At 42.8% G+C, this 12,127-nt stretch overlaps 1 protein-coding gene across 8 annotated transcripts in view; it reads left to right on the top strand.

Moving 5' to 3' along the window:
• Window positions 1-516: 516 nt before the first annotated feature.
• Window positions 517-12,127, top strand: part of LOC306929611 (ras-related protein Rap-1A-like) — a 35,943-nt gene continuing 24,332 nt past the window's right edge. For 2 of the 8 annotated variants that reach the window (XM_079510207.1, XM_079510206.1), the window contains exons 1-4: window positions 517-670; window positions 7,654-7,742; window positions 9,232-9,300; window positions 9,910-9,966. In XM_079510207.1, the coding sequence (XP_079366333.1) occupies window positions 7,686-7,742; window positions 9,232-9,300; window positions 9,910-9,966 (183 nt within the window). In that variant the 5' untranslated portion in view covers window positions 517-670; window positions 7,654-7,685. Of the gene's footprint in view, window positions 671-735; window positions 778-913; window positions 1,045-1,071; window positions 1,091-7,648; window positions 7,743-9,231; window positions 9,301-9,909; window positions 9,967-12,127 lie in introns of those variants that run through there. The other 6 variants (XM_079510208.1, XM_079510211.1, XM_079510210.1 and 3 more) reach the window with 6 other exon arrangements.

Genomic DNA, 12,127 nt, shown 5'->3' with positions numbered 1-12,127 from the left:
AACATCTTCAGCTGCTGAAGTGGTTAATGTATGTTTTGTAATAATCAATCTACAAAGTATTAAGTAACAAAGTTTTCTGTAGTAAAAGTATAAATGTTTTTGATGATTTGAACATGGTGGACCCTATTGGAAACAAGTGTAATGCTTAATTGGGTCGTCCACTCACAGTTAACAGCCTTTGTATTGAGTTTGTGCTTGAAATGTACTGTAATTCTGCAAACTGTTAATACATTTTTCAATCAATCAATCAATCAATAATGTATTGAAAATTGGAACTCCAGTAAAGTAAAAGTACCTCAATTCTTAATTATTATGTTTTACTTATACAGTAGGCCTACTTCAGTAAACTTTACAGTTTACACCGTTGATTAGAGAAGTAAAACCAAATGCCTCCCATTTTTAATTAGCGGTGGTGGTGGTGTAGGCTACTATGGTGCCCGTTTGTTTACGTTTGTATCGCGGATTGGTCCTTTAAGAGAGAAAATGATCGCACTAGTTCCAATGACGTCTACTGCGCACACACCAACGCAGTGTGTACACACACACACGCACACGCCCACGCGCACACAGTCTCACACACAGTCACACGCACGCGCACACTGAGGCCGGAGGGAAACTGACACTTGCGGAGCGGCGAGAGACAGCCAGCCAGCCAGAGAGAAGAGAAACGGTAAGTAGCAAAACGGATCAACTTCAAACCAGATTTAAAAGGGACTAAACAACAAGGGGGTCTGCCTAGTGCCTCCCGGGTGGGATATAACGGACTGCAGAGAGCGGGTGTGTAACAGTAATGTATCTCTAACCCTAAACTAACCCCCGGGGTGGGTGGGTGGCACTAATGAAAGCACGCCGGCCTGCCTGTACTGTACTGTACTGTACTGTGTGGTGTGTGTTTGATTGGGTGTTTTAATAAGGGAGGATAAGGAGAAGTAGCAGGAGATTCAGGAGACTGGGACTGGGGAGCGAGCTGCTGCTGGGAGACAGAGAGCACTCCCATTTTAGTGAAGGAAGGCCGGCCGGGCGGAAGGGAGGAAGGAAGGGCAGGTAACGTTAGCAACCGGCTAAAAGTGCTGCCTTTACGAGCTAAAATGTGTGTTTGTTTTTGTATGAGACATTTCTTTCATGGCTAGTTCTAATTGCACCAAAAAGGCCACTAGTGCGGAAGGGACTATTCTGCCATGTGTTGGTGTTTTAGGACACAGAATGCCTAATGCTAGCCAGCTAGCTGACTAGCTTAATGTTTTGATTAATTGAAAATGGTGGGCCCTATTGTAAACAAGTGTAATGCTTTATTATGGTGTCGTCCACTCACAGTTAACAGTTTTTTTTTATTGAGTTGTGCTTGAAATGTACTGTAATTCTGCAATAAATCAATAGCTAACATGAAGCCAGGGCTAGAAGTGACTCACTGGGGCGGCCCAGTTAGCTAGCTACTTAGCAGTATTTTGCTAACGAGCCAGTTAAACAGGGGGGTTTAGTTTAGTCGTCTTTTTGCCGGTGTGAATAAAAGCATATGCTTTTGGCCGACACATGTATGCTGATCTGGGATGCCCTGGATTAGAGATTACGGGGGGGGGGGGGGGGGGGTCTTCTTGCGGCTTTATGTGTGGCCCAGGGCAGGGGCAGGAGGAGGGGGGGGGGGGGGGGGGGGGGGGCTCAGATAGAAATGAATAGCATGTGTGGAATGTTATAGAAGCTGTGTTAAAATAGCAAACTGTCCTCCTCGCTCCGTCCGGGGAATAGTCACGGCCGCAAATAGCAGGGAATTATTTGACATGACCTGGTATGATAAAAACGTACTGTACGCTACTGCAGCGAAGGCATGATGGACAGGATTCCTTTGATATGATTTGCGACGTGCGATGACTTTCTCTTATTATTGGAACTGTTGCTACCCCCCCCCCCCCCCCCACACACACACACACACACACACACACACACACACACACACACACACACACACACACACACAGCAGCAGCCTGTTGCAGTGATGTCCCCCAAAAACTACGAACCCGAGGCTCTCTCAGACTCTCACCCATGCGTTTTATTTGATGATTGATAGAGAAGATCAACAACATAACATTTTTTGCACAGGTGTACCTTCCCAAAAAGTCAGTGCTTCCTTTAACATGGGGTTATATTATTTCCTCAAGCTAGGTGAGTGAGTGGGTCTCCCCCCACCCCACCCACCCCCTCAGCATCTGTTTCATCCTGTTCTGACTGAGGAAGGATCTGTCTAAACCCACCCAGGTTGGGTGATGAGAGCTAGGCTATAAACCTTCCCCCTCCAAGCATGAACCTACTCGCCCTCCTGTCTAGGGTTTGAACAGGAACCCTGGACTAAAAGTAGCTGCTGCTTTCCATCCGTCCTATCAGAATGAGGCATAACTGGCACTCTGGAAAGAGGATGTAGTTACAGGTCAAGGCCCCGATATGACTGACTGGCAGTTGTCGACTTGTCATTTACTGATCATCATTCTTAAAAGCCAAGTCAGCTAGAAAGTAATCGGTCTTGTCGTCAAGTCAGCAAGATTCTTGGGCTAGTTTCATTTTGTTTTCAAGGTTCCTGCTACAGATTGGGTCCTCTAACTTGTTGAGAAGTAGCTTGTTTATAATAGAGGTCCTGTAAAAGTATGCAGTTTTCTTTGGTTACTGTTGGTCTCCCCCTTGTAGGGAATATTAGCTCAGCTGAATTGTAATTGTTTTAGAGAGAGAAGGCGTGGGCAGTGTTGAGGGTGCTTGTCATTCTGACTGTACTTAACCTCGCACAAATGTGTTTCCCCTAAATTTTGATTCAAGATGTGTCCTATTTACTCAGAAGTCTTAAGTTCATGTGTGAGGAAAATGTCAGTAATGTACTGTAAACTGTACATAATATATACACATGTTGCACATATAACCATTAAGAACTGATTCTACAAATGCCTTCTAAATCAGTTGTTCTCACACACAAGGTTTTTCAAAACTGTTCAAAAAATAGATGTACAGATGCAGATGTACATGAGCTCGCAGCGTGGCACTGTGAACTTGTACATCTGTCATTTTGGAAAAGCCAACAACACTAAAATCTGAAATGAGTCATTACAGACTCTTAAAGATATGCTTGACTGTACAAGAACTTCTCTTATCTTTTTGTCCTTGGAAGCAAGTCTACCACAGTTTATTCCCTGTCAGACTCACTGCTGCCATTAACATGTAAACATGAGCGAGTAAGTCGGTTGGTTTATTGCTAAGTTTTGTGTAACAGTAATATGGTGTGAGATGGCAGATTTTGGTACAGATGAGTAATGGCCAGCAATCTGAATAGACCTGAGGGCATCAGAGCTGTTTTGTCACCTACTTTTCTAACCCCAAAACCTCAAATTGCCTCCCCAATTGTGCAGCATCCATAATTGTCATGTGAGTCACACAGCAAGCAAACAAGAAGATGGCATAACGGTTATTAATGTTATGTATGTATGTTGGACGGATCTGTGGTTTTTCACCATTTGTCTGGGCAGGAAAGATAGAAGAAGGCACCTGTCAAACCAACATGTCTGCTGACTCAGTTCTGTGACAGCTATATCCTTACTATACCAGGAAGTAACATGTGATAGTGTTCGCAATAATCCCTTATTTCCAGATAATATCGTCAAACTGTTTGGCGCTGCAGTTTCACTGCCTTTTTTTTTACCCGGCACCCTACTTTCACTTTTGTCAAACATTCTCTGGCCAGAAGTTTTGTGTGGCTTCACAGGCAGCACCTCCTCTTGCCTTCTCCAGCCTTACATGGAGACATACCTTGGTCCATATTAGACGGTGAGTGATGCAGTGGTGTGTGTTTGCTGCGGCGTGTGGCTTTCCCTCTCTCCTTATTTGTTGGGGCTTCCAGCCTTCCACAATCGTAGAGGAACGGTGGCGGTGTGTTTGTTTTGTTGGGAACATTGCGGCGTGTAGTTGTGGCGGCTGTGGAAAAGGGGCAAGATTTTAGCGTTAAGGGAGATGTCCTTACATGGCCTCGGCCCCTTGTGTGTGTGGTTTTGTGTTACTGTGTGCGAAGGCAGGCAGAGTTGGAGAGTTCAGCCTTGTTTTGCTAGTATGAAATTTGCTACGAATTGTTAATTTGCAGAGAAGGTGTTGGGAGAAAGAAAGAGTGTCCTATATTCTGTAATGGCCTTGCTAGAGGTTCATTTTTTGTTTGCTGTAGAAATAGCTGTACTTTAAAGTGACCATGCATGTCTTGGAAGTTGGCAAAGGAGGAAGAAACTAAGAAAGGTGACAATCGAGGCGTAATAATTGTAAAATCAGGCTGGGTTTTAAAATGGATCCCACAACCCAGGCCATTAAGGGCATTGGGGTCATGTAGGGTGGGAGACAAATGAACCAGGCAGTTTCCCATTCTCAACTACTTCAAGTTCAAAGTAGAGGGAGGCTGGTGTCTGTGACTGAATCACAGTCTATGATGTATAGCAGTTCTTGTATGAACCCTTTTCTTTTTTTTTGCAACAACAAAATGAGTTGTGTTAGTGTGGGAACCTGGTTTGTGAAAACAAACAACACTCATGGCAGTGTTGATTTGGTCGACTAAAACTAAAAAAAATTTCGACTACCTTTTTTCATTGACGGAAACTAAATTAAAACTAAATAAACTAAACTATGGTGACAAACTAATACTAAATACATTGACAATTTCATCAACAAATTAAAACTAGACTCAAATGTTAGGAAGGGACTAGTGGAACAGTCCTTATGACGGCATCAAGGCCCGCCAAAATACATTTTAGTCGACTAAATCAACTGTAGATTTAGTCGACTAAAATCGCATGACATTTAGTAAACACTAAACACATTCCAGGTGACTAAAATGTGACTAAAACTAAATGTAAGCTATTCAAGAGACTATGACTAAAACTAAAATTGAAATTTGCTGCCAAAAACAACACTAGTGTGAACCTAGTTTGTGAAAACAAACACAACACTCTGCCCTTATGGTGAGCCACTAGAAGAGCAGTAGTCGCCACCATGGTTACATCTTAGTTTTGCTCACCCACAATGACACTGGAGGGTGTGACGACGGAACAGATGGCATCTGACTGTGCACTGTTTGTTTGGAGGAGTGAACGTCCTCCATAGTCACTTGTGATGCATTCTTATAATAGTGTTACAGCCGCTGTCTCAGAGGGGGGGGGGTCTTGATGTCATCCGCCTTTGCACGGATTAGGCCACAGTGTTAGTGTTAATATAAGAAACATGATGCATGGATATGCTGACGAGTAAAGGCCCAGCCTTAAATCTCTTATGTGACATTGTGTGTACCGCGTTATGGCACTGTGAGTGAGTGTGACATTGCACATGTGACGCCGTGCATGCACTAACATCGCAGTACTTGGAACGACTGTTTGCAAAGCACACGTGCATGCCTGGGCTGCTATTCCCCCGACTGGCTCCTTCCAAATTGTGCCAGGAGGAATTCTCTTTGCGTGTCAGTGTTTAGTGCATATGAATTATTCACTACTCGGGCTTCATATCCCACATGGTTGTCCCTCGTGACTTAGAGTTGGAGATCCTCGGTCCTCAGTTGGCTTCTCCCTCGATATTTTAGAGGGATTATTGTGCTGTAAAAAGAATGCTGTGGCCGTGGGAGGAGATAATCTATTTTTGAGGATGGCTCGTAATTAGCTTTTTGACAATCTGAAAAAAGGGGATGATGATGATGATTAGGCCAGGCTAGACTCTTATCCTTGGGCCCTGCTTTTTAAGCACATGCTTCTTACTTCTCAACCTTTGGGGGACAATATGGCGAATCCAGCCACAGACTCAAAAGGGTAACGTATTGATTTGTCTTGGTACCTATGGTCATAACGTATGGCATGGTACTAACACTGACCTGTAGTTGAATAACCCTACCCAGATGCTACACGCTTGTAATATTCCTTTGGAAACTTACATGTATCTCTTAGCCAAATAGTCATAGCTATAGTTTTAATCATTTACTTAAACCATTCTGGGCGGGAACCCCTTTTGGTGTTTTAAGCATTGTTATGCTTTAGATATTGAAAAATAGCAGATCTACAAGCTCTTGGTGCCGCGCTACGAGCTTGTAGGTCTGCTATTTTTGAAAAATCGTGAAAATGTGGTGCAAATCTTTGAATATATATTCTTTCATAGTGAACGTTTTTAACTCAAAGGTTTGCTTCTGGGAGGTCCCTGGAACAACATATTTTCAGATGGGGGATCGGCAGCCAAATTCATATAATCTTTGGGGTTCTTGACATGAAAAACCTTGAGAACCACTGACATAGAAACATAGGGTTTTCATAAAACTATCAGGATTTAGAAGGCATTTGTAAAATCGTCCTCAGGTCTAATATATATAAATGTAGTGGTCGGCATAGGTTTGGTAATAATGGCTGCAATTAGTGTTAGTGTTTAGTAGTACCATAGTTATTGAAATGCGGCGTAATGCATTCCAGTTGACTTTTTCTTTCTATTTGACAGTGACGGCTATACAACGCTGAAACAAGCAATAGAAGATCAAAGCCACTAAGTCAGTTAAACTACCGAAGGAGAGAGAAAATAATGTATCAAATTGCTGGATGATGCTTCAAAGCACTCATTGGAGGAATGTTTTATTTCCTGTTCATATCATTTCCTAGTGAACCATTACGTGCTTTTCCTCAGATGATTAATACTTAGTTGCACATCCGTGTCTCACAGCGAAAATAGCTCATCTGCAAAGTGAGCTTGTAGATCTGCTATTGGGGTATAATGAGCAACAACAAAGCATTTAAATCAAGCTTCAAGTATCTGGACCAATAATCCAAACTCACCCCCCTCTCTGACTCTGAGCCATTCTCACCAGGCCTCCTAGCTAGCTTCTCTGTAGAGGCCAACTAGTAGTGACCCAGTTGGCTTGGCTAACTTGGCGTTACGTCACGTGTGCCAACGATTCACAGCCTCCAGTTCCATGTTGCTCAAAGGGATATTCCAGTCATTTCACAACTTCCCCCACCATCTCATTTTCCACTTCCCCCCGACTGTTGCCACAGTCACCTCCAGCTCCAGTGACTGACATAGTGCTGTCGGAGGTACACAAATATGCTAGCTAGGCGATGAGCGAATGAGCTCGACTCTGCATGTCCCGACAGTGGGGTGCATTGGGTGTGTTTTTTTGTGTTCTATGGCCAAATGATTGTGTCATTAAGGGGCTTGTCTGCCAAACCCATGTGTCTTCCTGCCTTCAGTTCCCCATCTCAATATGTCTTTCTCTCTCTCGTGTGCGCGCGCACACACACACACACACACACACACGCGGCAGCACAGCTGGTTTGCGTTAGAGAGGGGTCACATACTCTTCACCTCCTCCACCCTGGAGCAGCTCCACTTATGGGTGTTGCCTCATTGTTGTGCTGCTTCTTGTCCTCCCAGACCTCCAGGAATTACTAGAATCCTTTTCTTCCTGAAGTGGAGAAACTAACTCTGGGACTGGACTGGACTAGTGGGACAATCCCTGTTTTTCCTCTGTTTTTTGATTAGATCTTTCTTTGGACACATTTCATACATTTTTCATCTCATTGTCTTTATTTATTCCTTTCTCTCTCTCTCTCTCTCTCTCTCTCTCTCTCTTTCTCCACTTCTCTTTGCTCCTCTCCTCCCTGTTTTCTCCAGTGCAGAGTGTTGGGCTGTCTGGTGAAGCGATCCCGCCATGCGTGAATACAAACTAGTGGTGTTAGGCTCGGGAGGCGTGGGCAAGTCTGCTCTGGTAAGTATATATATTCTCTTCACTGCCACCATCTCTACTAACAATGACGTGAACGCTAGTACATCCTTATTCAATGGGCAGTGATGTACATAGGTTTTCAATGTAATGAGTCCCGGGATGCAGGGATGGTCTTTTAGATGAGTCCCAGGGACATTTTATGAGTCCCACTTCAACGACGTTGCCGATATTTTGCCCTTTTTTTCCTTTTTTTGCAAATTGCAGCATTTAACTCCCATTTTATATGGTTATAATGTGGTTACATTCATGTAGAAAACAGAAGAAGAAATGATTATTATAACTAAAGCTAGCAAAATAAACTAGAATAAACGGTACGGTAGTGCATCCCGTGGGTGCAGAGGTCATTGTTGTAGTGCGTCCCTTAACTATAAACGGTTTTTGCAAGAACCAATAGTGATGTCAATACTGGTTATCCAATCCCCTCAAATTTGCTTACAGTATATGAAACCGGTATCAAATGTATTTGAACACTTTAAGGTCACTTTGGAACTGCCTCTGCACTGAGATGTGCTCAACCTTTTCCTCACTCCTAACTCCTACAGCATTAGTAGGTCTTCATTAATGCAAAGTAAAACAGTCCTGCTCTCAAACTGGCAAGCAGTGACATGTTTAGAGGCTTGGTGAATTCAGGGCTATTACTTTTCTTTAACACATTCTGGGTGGGAACCCCTTTTGGTGTTTTAACTAAGCAATAGCATTATGTTATACTTTAGCTATTGAAAAATAGCAGATCTACAAGCTCATAGGTCTGCTATTTTTGAAAAATCGTTGAATATATATTATTTCAGAAGCCTTTTTTTATTTCGACGTCAGGCCTAAATTGGTTAACAGAACCATTTGTTGTACAAGATTAATCCTCAACATTTAAGATGAATGATTGCTTGCACTGTATTTCCATCGCTGTGTATGTATTTGATAGACTTAACCCTGGAAACTTTGATTGTGCTGTTGCGTTTATTTGATAGCCAGGCAGACTTTGATACAGCACTGCTAATGCTATAGCACAGTGGTTCCCAAAGTGGGGTCTGGGGACCCCCAGGGGTCCTTGAGGGAGTTCCAGGGGTTCCCCAGCTAAATGATAGTTTGGAACCAAATGGACCATTACGGGTCCATTTGGTTCCATTTGTACACTCTCAGAGTTAAAATGACATTGATTTTACAATATAAATTGGGGGACCCAGAGATAGAAATGCCATTAAATGGGGGGGTCCGTAGACTAATGCATGTCAAACTGGGGTTCCTTGAAATTACCATAAACATCTTCTCTTATGGGGGGGTCCCTGGCATATCTTTTCAAATGGGGGTCCGCGGGGCTAATTAGTGTCAATTTGGGGGTCCTTGATGTGAAAAAGTTTGGGAACCACTGCTAATAGCAGACACTGTCGCTCGGCCACCTTTCGTGTCTCTTGGATGTTTTGCTGGAGGTCACATTGATCTGACGTTGTTCTGCGTCTGTATCTTTTTCTTACAGACAGTCCAGTTTGTACAGGGAATCTTTGTGGAAAAATACGACCCGACAATAGAAGACTCGTACAGAAAGGTAAGTGTTTCTGTGGAGAAGGAGAGAATGGGAAGCGAGTGGAAGAGATTGTGTGCTGGTCTGGAATGAGCTGATTGCTAGCAGCTGGTCTTCAGGTTCACGTCATGATGTTACTGTTTCCTCCTCTCTCTCTCTCTCGCTCTTCTTTCCCTGAACCCCTCTCTCTCTGTCCCCTTTTTGGTCCTCATCACACCCCATTTGGCTCATTATTACCAGCTCTTGTTTTTCCCCCTGTTATTTGGGGTTGGCTTCTTGCAATATAATTTCTGACGTGACATAAGGCTTTGCTTTTTGTTTGACTGTTTGACTTGTTCTTAATATGGGGCGGCGGTGGCTCAGGGGTAGAGTGGCTGGGCGGTAACCGCAAGTTTGCCAGTTCGAACCCAGGCTCCCCCAGAGTCGGTGTCGAAGTGTCCTTGAGCAAGACTCTGAACCCCTAATTGCTCCTGATGTGCTGGTTGGTGCCTTGCATGGTTTCCACCACCATCGGTGTATGAATGTGTGTGTGAATGTAATGCACAATCTATGTAAAGCGCCTTGGATAAAGGTGCTATATACTGTAAATGCACCATTTACCATTTATGCCATCCTTGTCATATCCCCCTACAGCAAGTGGAGGTAGATGGGCAGCAATGTATGCTTGAAATCCTCGACACGGCCGGCACAGTAAGTGAACAACCTCCATAATTGTGGTATCATATCATGGCTCATTCCAATACCCAGCCTCATCCAATACCAAGCTCTATCACTCAATCCAATACCCAGCCTCCTCCAATACCAAGCTCTATCACTCAATCCAATACCCAGCCTCATCCAATACCAAGCTCGTATCACTCAACATTGGCACTGTGAGTAATCCTGGGCTCTACACTCCCTCTGCCAATGTAATAATTTAATTAAATGTAATAAAAAACTCATAATGTAATAATCAGCTCATAATGTAATAACTAATATTAATTATAATTAATAAAAACTCGTAACGTAACTGATATTTCTAACCAGATAGTCGCTCATAATGTAATAAAAGTTCATAATGTAATAAATCAGTACCATGTCAGTATCATGGTCCGTATCATAACGGTATCATGGTCAGTGGCGCCGTCGGGACGTAAAAAGTGGGGGGACATTATTATAATTATTGGGGGGGGTCACTGATGGCATGGCGGTCACTGTTTGTTTTTGTGTGGAAGCATGCAGCGGCAGCCAATACACAACGATTGCGCAACAAAATGGTAACGGTGATAGAGACAGGAACAAATAAATAAACCAGTTATTCCCCAATAGTGCAGGGACATTCAGACCCTTCTGACCCCCCCCCCCCCCCCCCTCTGGCACCTATTATCATGGCCAGTATCATAACGGTATCATGGTCAGTATCATGGCCAGTATCATAACAGTATCATGGTCAGTATCATGGCCAGTATTAAAAGTCAGTATTTTGAACCGTTATTACATTACGAGCAGTTCAAAGTCCACACAGAAAGGCCCTTTCTCCAACCCCACCTAGGGTATGGGCACTCGGAGGAGAGAACATCCCCCCCCCCCCCAGCGCCCACAGCTTTTCTTACTTCACTGGTAAGAAAAGCTGTGGTTTGTCAGAAAGTGATATTCCAATGAGAAAAACACATGTTCCATTAGGAAATTGTATGCCTTTTGGTGTCTCTTCCCAAAGGTATTCTCAATTCTGCTATCTGATCTCGTTAGCTGTGGTTGAAACTGGTAATAGGCTAGTATTCAAGTCAAGAGGTTTTATACACAACATTGATATTCTTCCAGGGACGTTCCTTCCTATGCTATATTGTGTAGCACCTCTCCCCTGATATGATTAGGATTGGGATTCACATTCAAATCAGTAAGACCGAATAGTGTGACTGAATTGATGTGAATTGATGATTTTTATCTGGCTTAGAGAAAGCACTTTTCTTTCAGCTTAGAAACAGCAATGGGATTTATGTTGAGAAAAATGATATAAACATGCCAAGGGTCAGTTGGCCAGCCTTTGAATTGATGGAGGGTTTCTAAAAGGAAATCTAAAAGCAGCAATGTAAACCTCCGCCTGTGGCTTCTAAGAAATGGAATCATGGGATTCTATCAGCTCTAATACTGTCCAGCTGTACAGTATTATTGTACATCGCATTTATTCTGCAACACAAATGTACGCTTACGAGTGTTGTTTTTTGGCAGCAAAATTTGATTTTAGTTTTAGTCATTTGAATAGTTTTCATTTAGTTTCAGTCATATTTTATTCACCTGGAATGTTTTGGTGTTGGTCTAGTTTTAGTCGACTAAATGTCATGCGATTTTAGTCGACTAAATCTACAGTTTATTTAGTCGACTAAAATCTATTTTGGCTGGCTTTGATGCCGTCGAAATGAATTTTACACTGATTTTACACTGTAGATTTTACAATGTAGATCTGCTATTTTCAGAATGCAACCAAGTATAAAATGACTTGTACTGGATCTCTTGGCCACTACTAGTTCCTTTCTAACATTTTAGTCTAGTTTTTATTTGACGAAATTGTCGATATATTTAGTTTTAGTCATCATGGCTTAGTTTTCATTTAGTTTCCATTTAGTTTTCATCAGTGAAAAAAGGTAGTCGACGAACATTTTTTTCAACACTGGTATACTTGTGAAGTTAGATGTGGAACTGTTCTGCTTGCCATGTAGCCACTCAGAATTGCAGCCCAAACAAAGTGTGCTGATAACGTTCCTTATCCACACTGTGTTCAGCAATTCAGCATTGCACTTGTAATGGAGATAAAAAAAATTTTGGACCATTAGTATTACCCATGGTGCGTCAAGCATTTTTCAACATGCATTAA

Source organism: Electrona antarctica (genome assembly GCF_951216825.1).
Source record: "Electrona antarctica genome assembly, chromosome: 9".
In the NCBI taxonomy this organism is placed as follows: Eukaryota; Metazoa; Chordata; class Actinopteri; order Myctophiformes; family Myctophidae; genus Electrona; species Electrona antarctica.
This window is presented reverse-complemented; position numbering and strand designations above follow the sequence as displayed.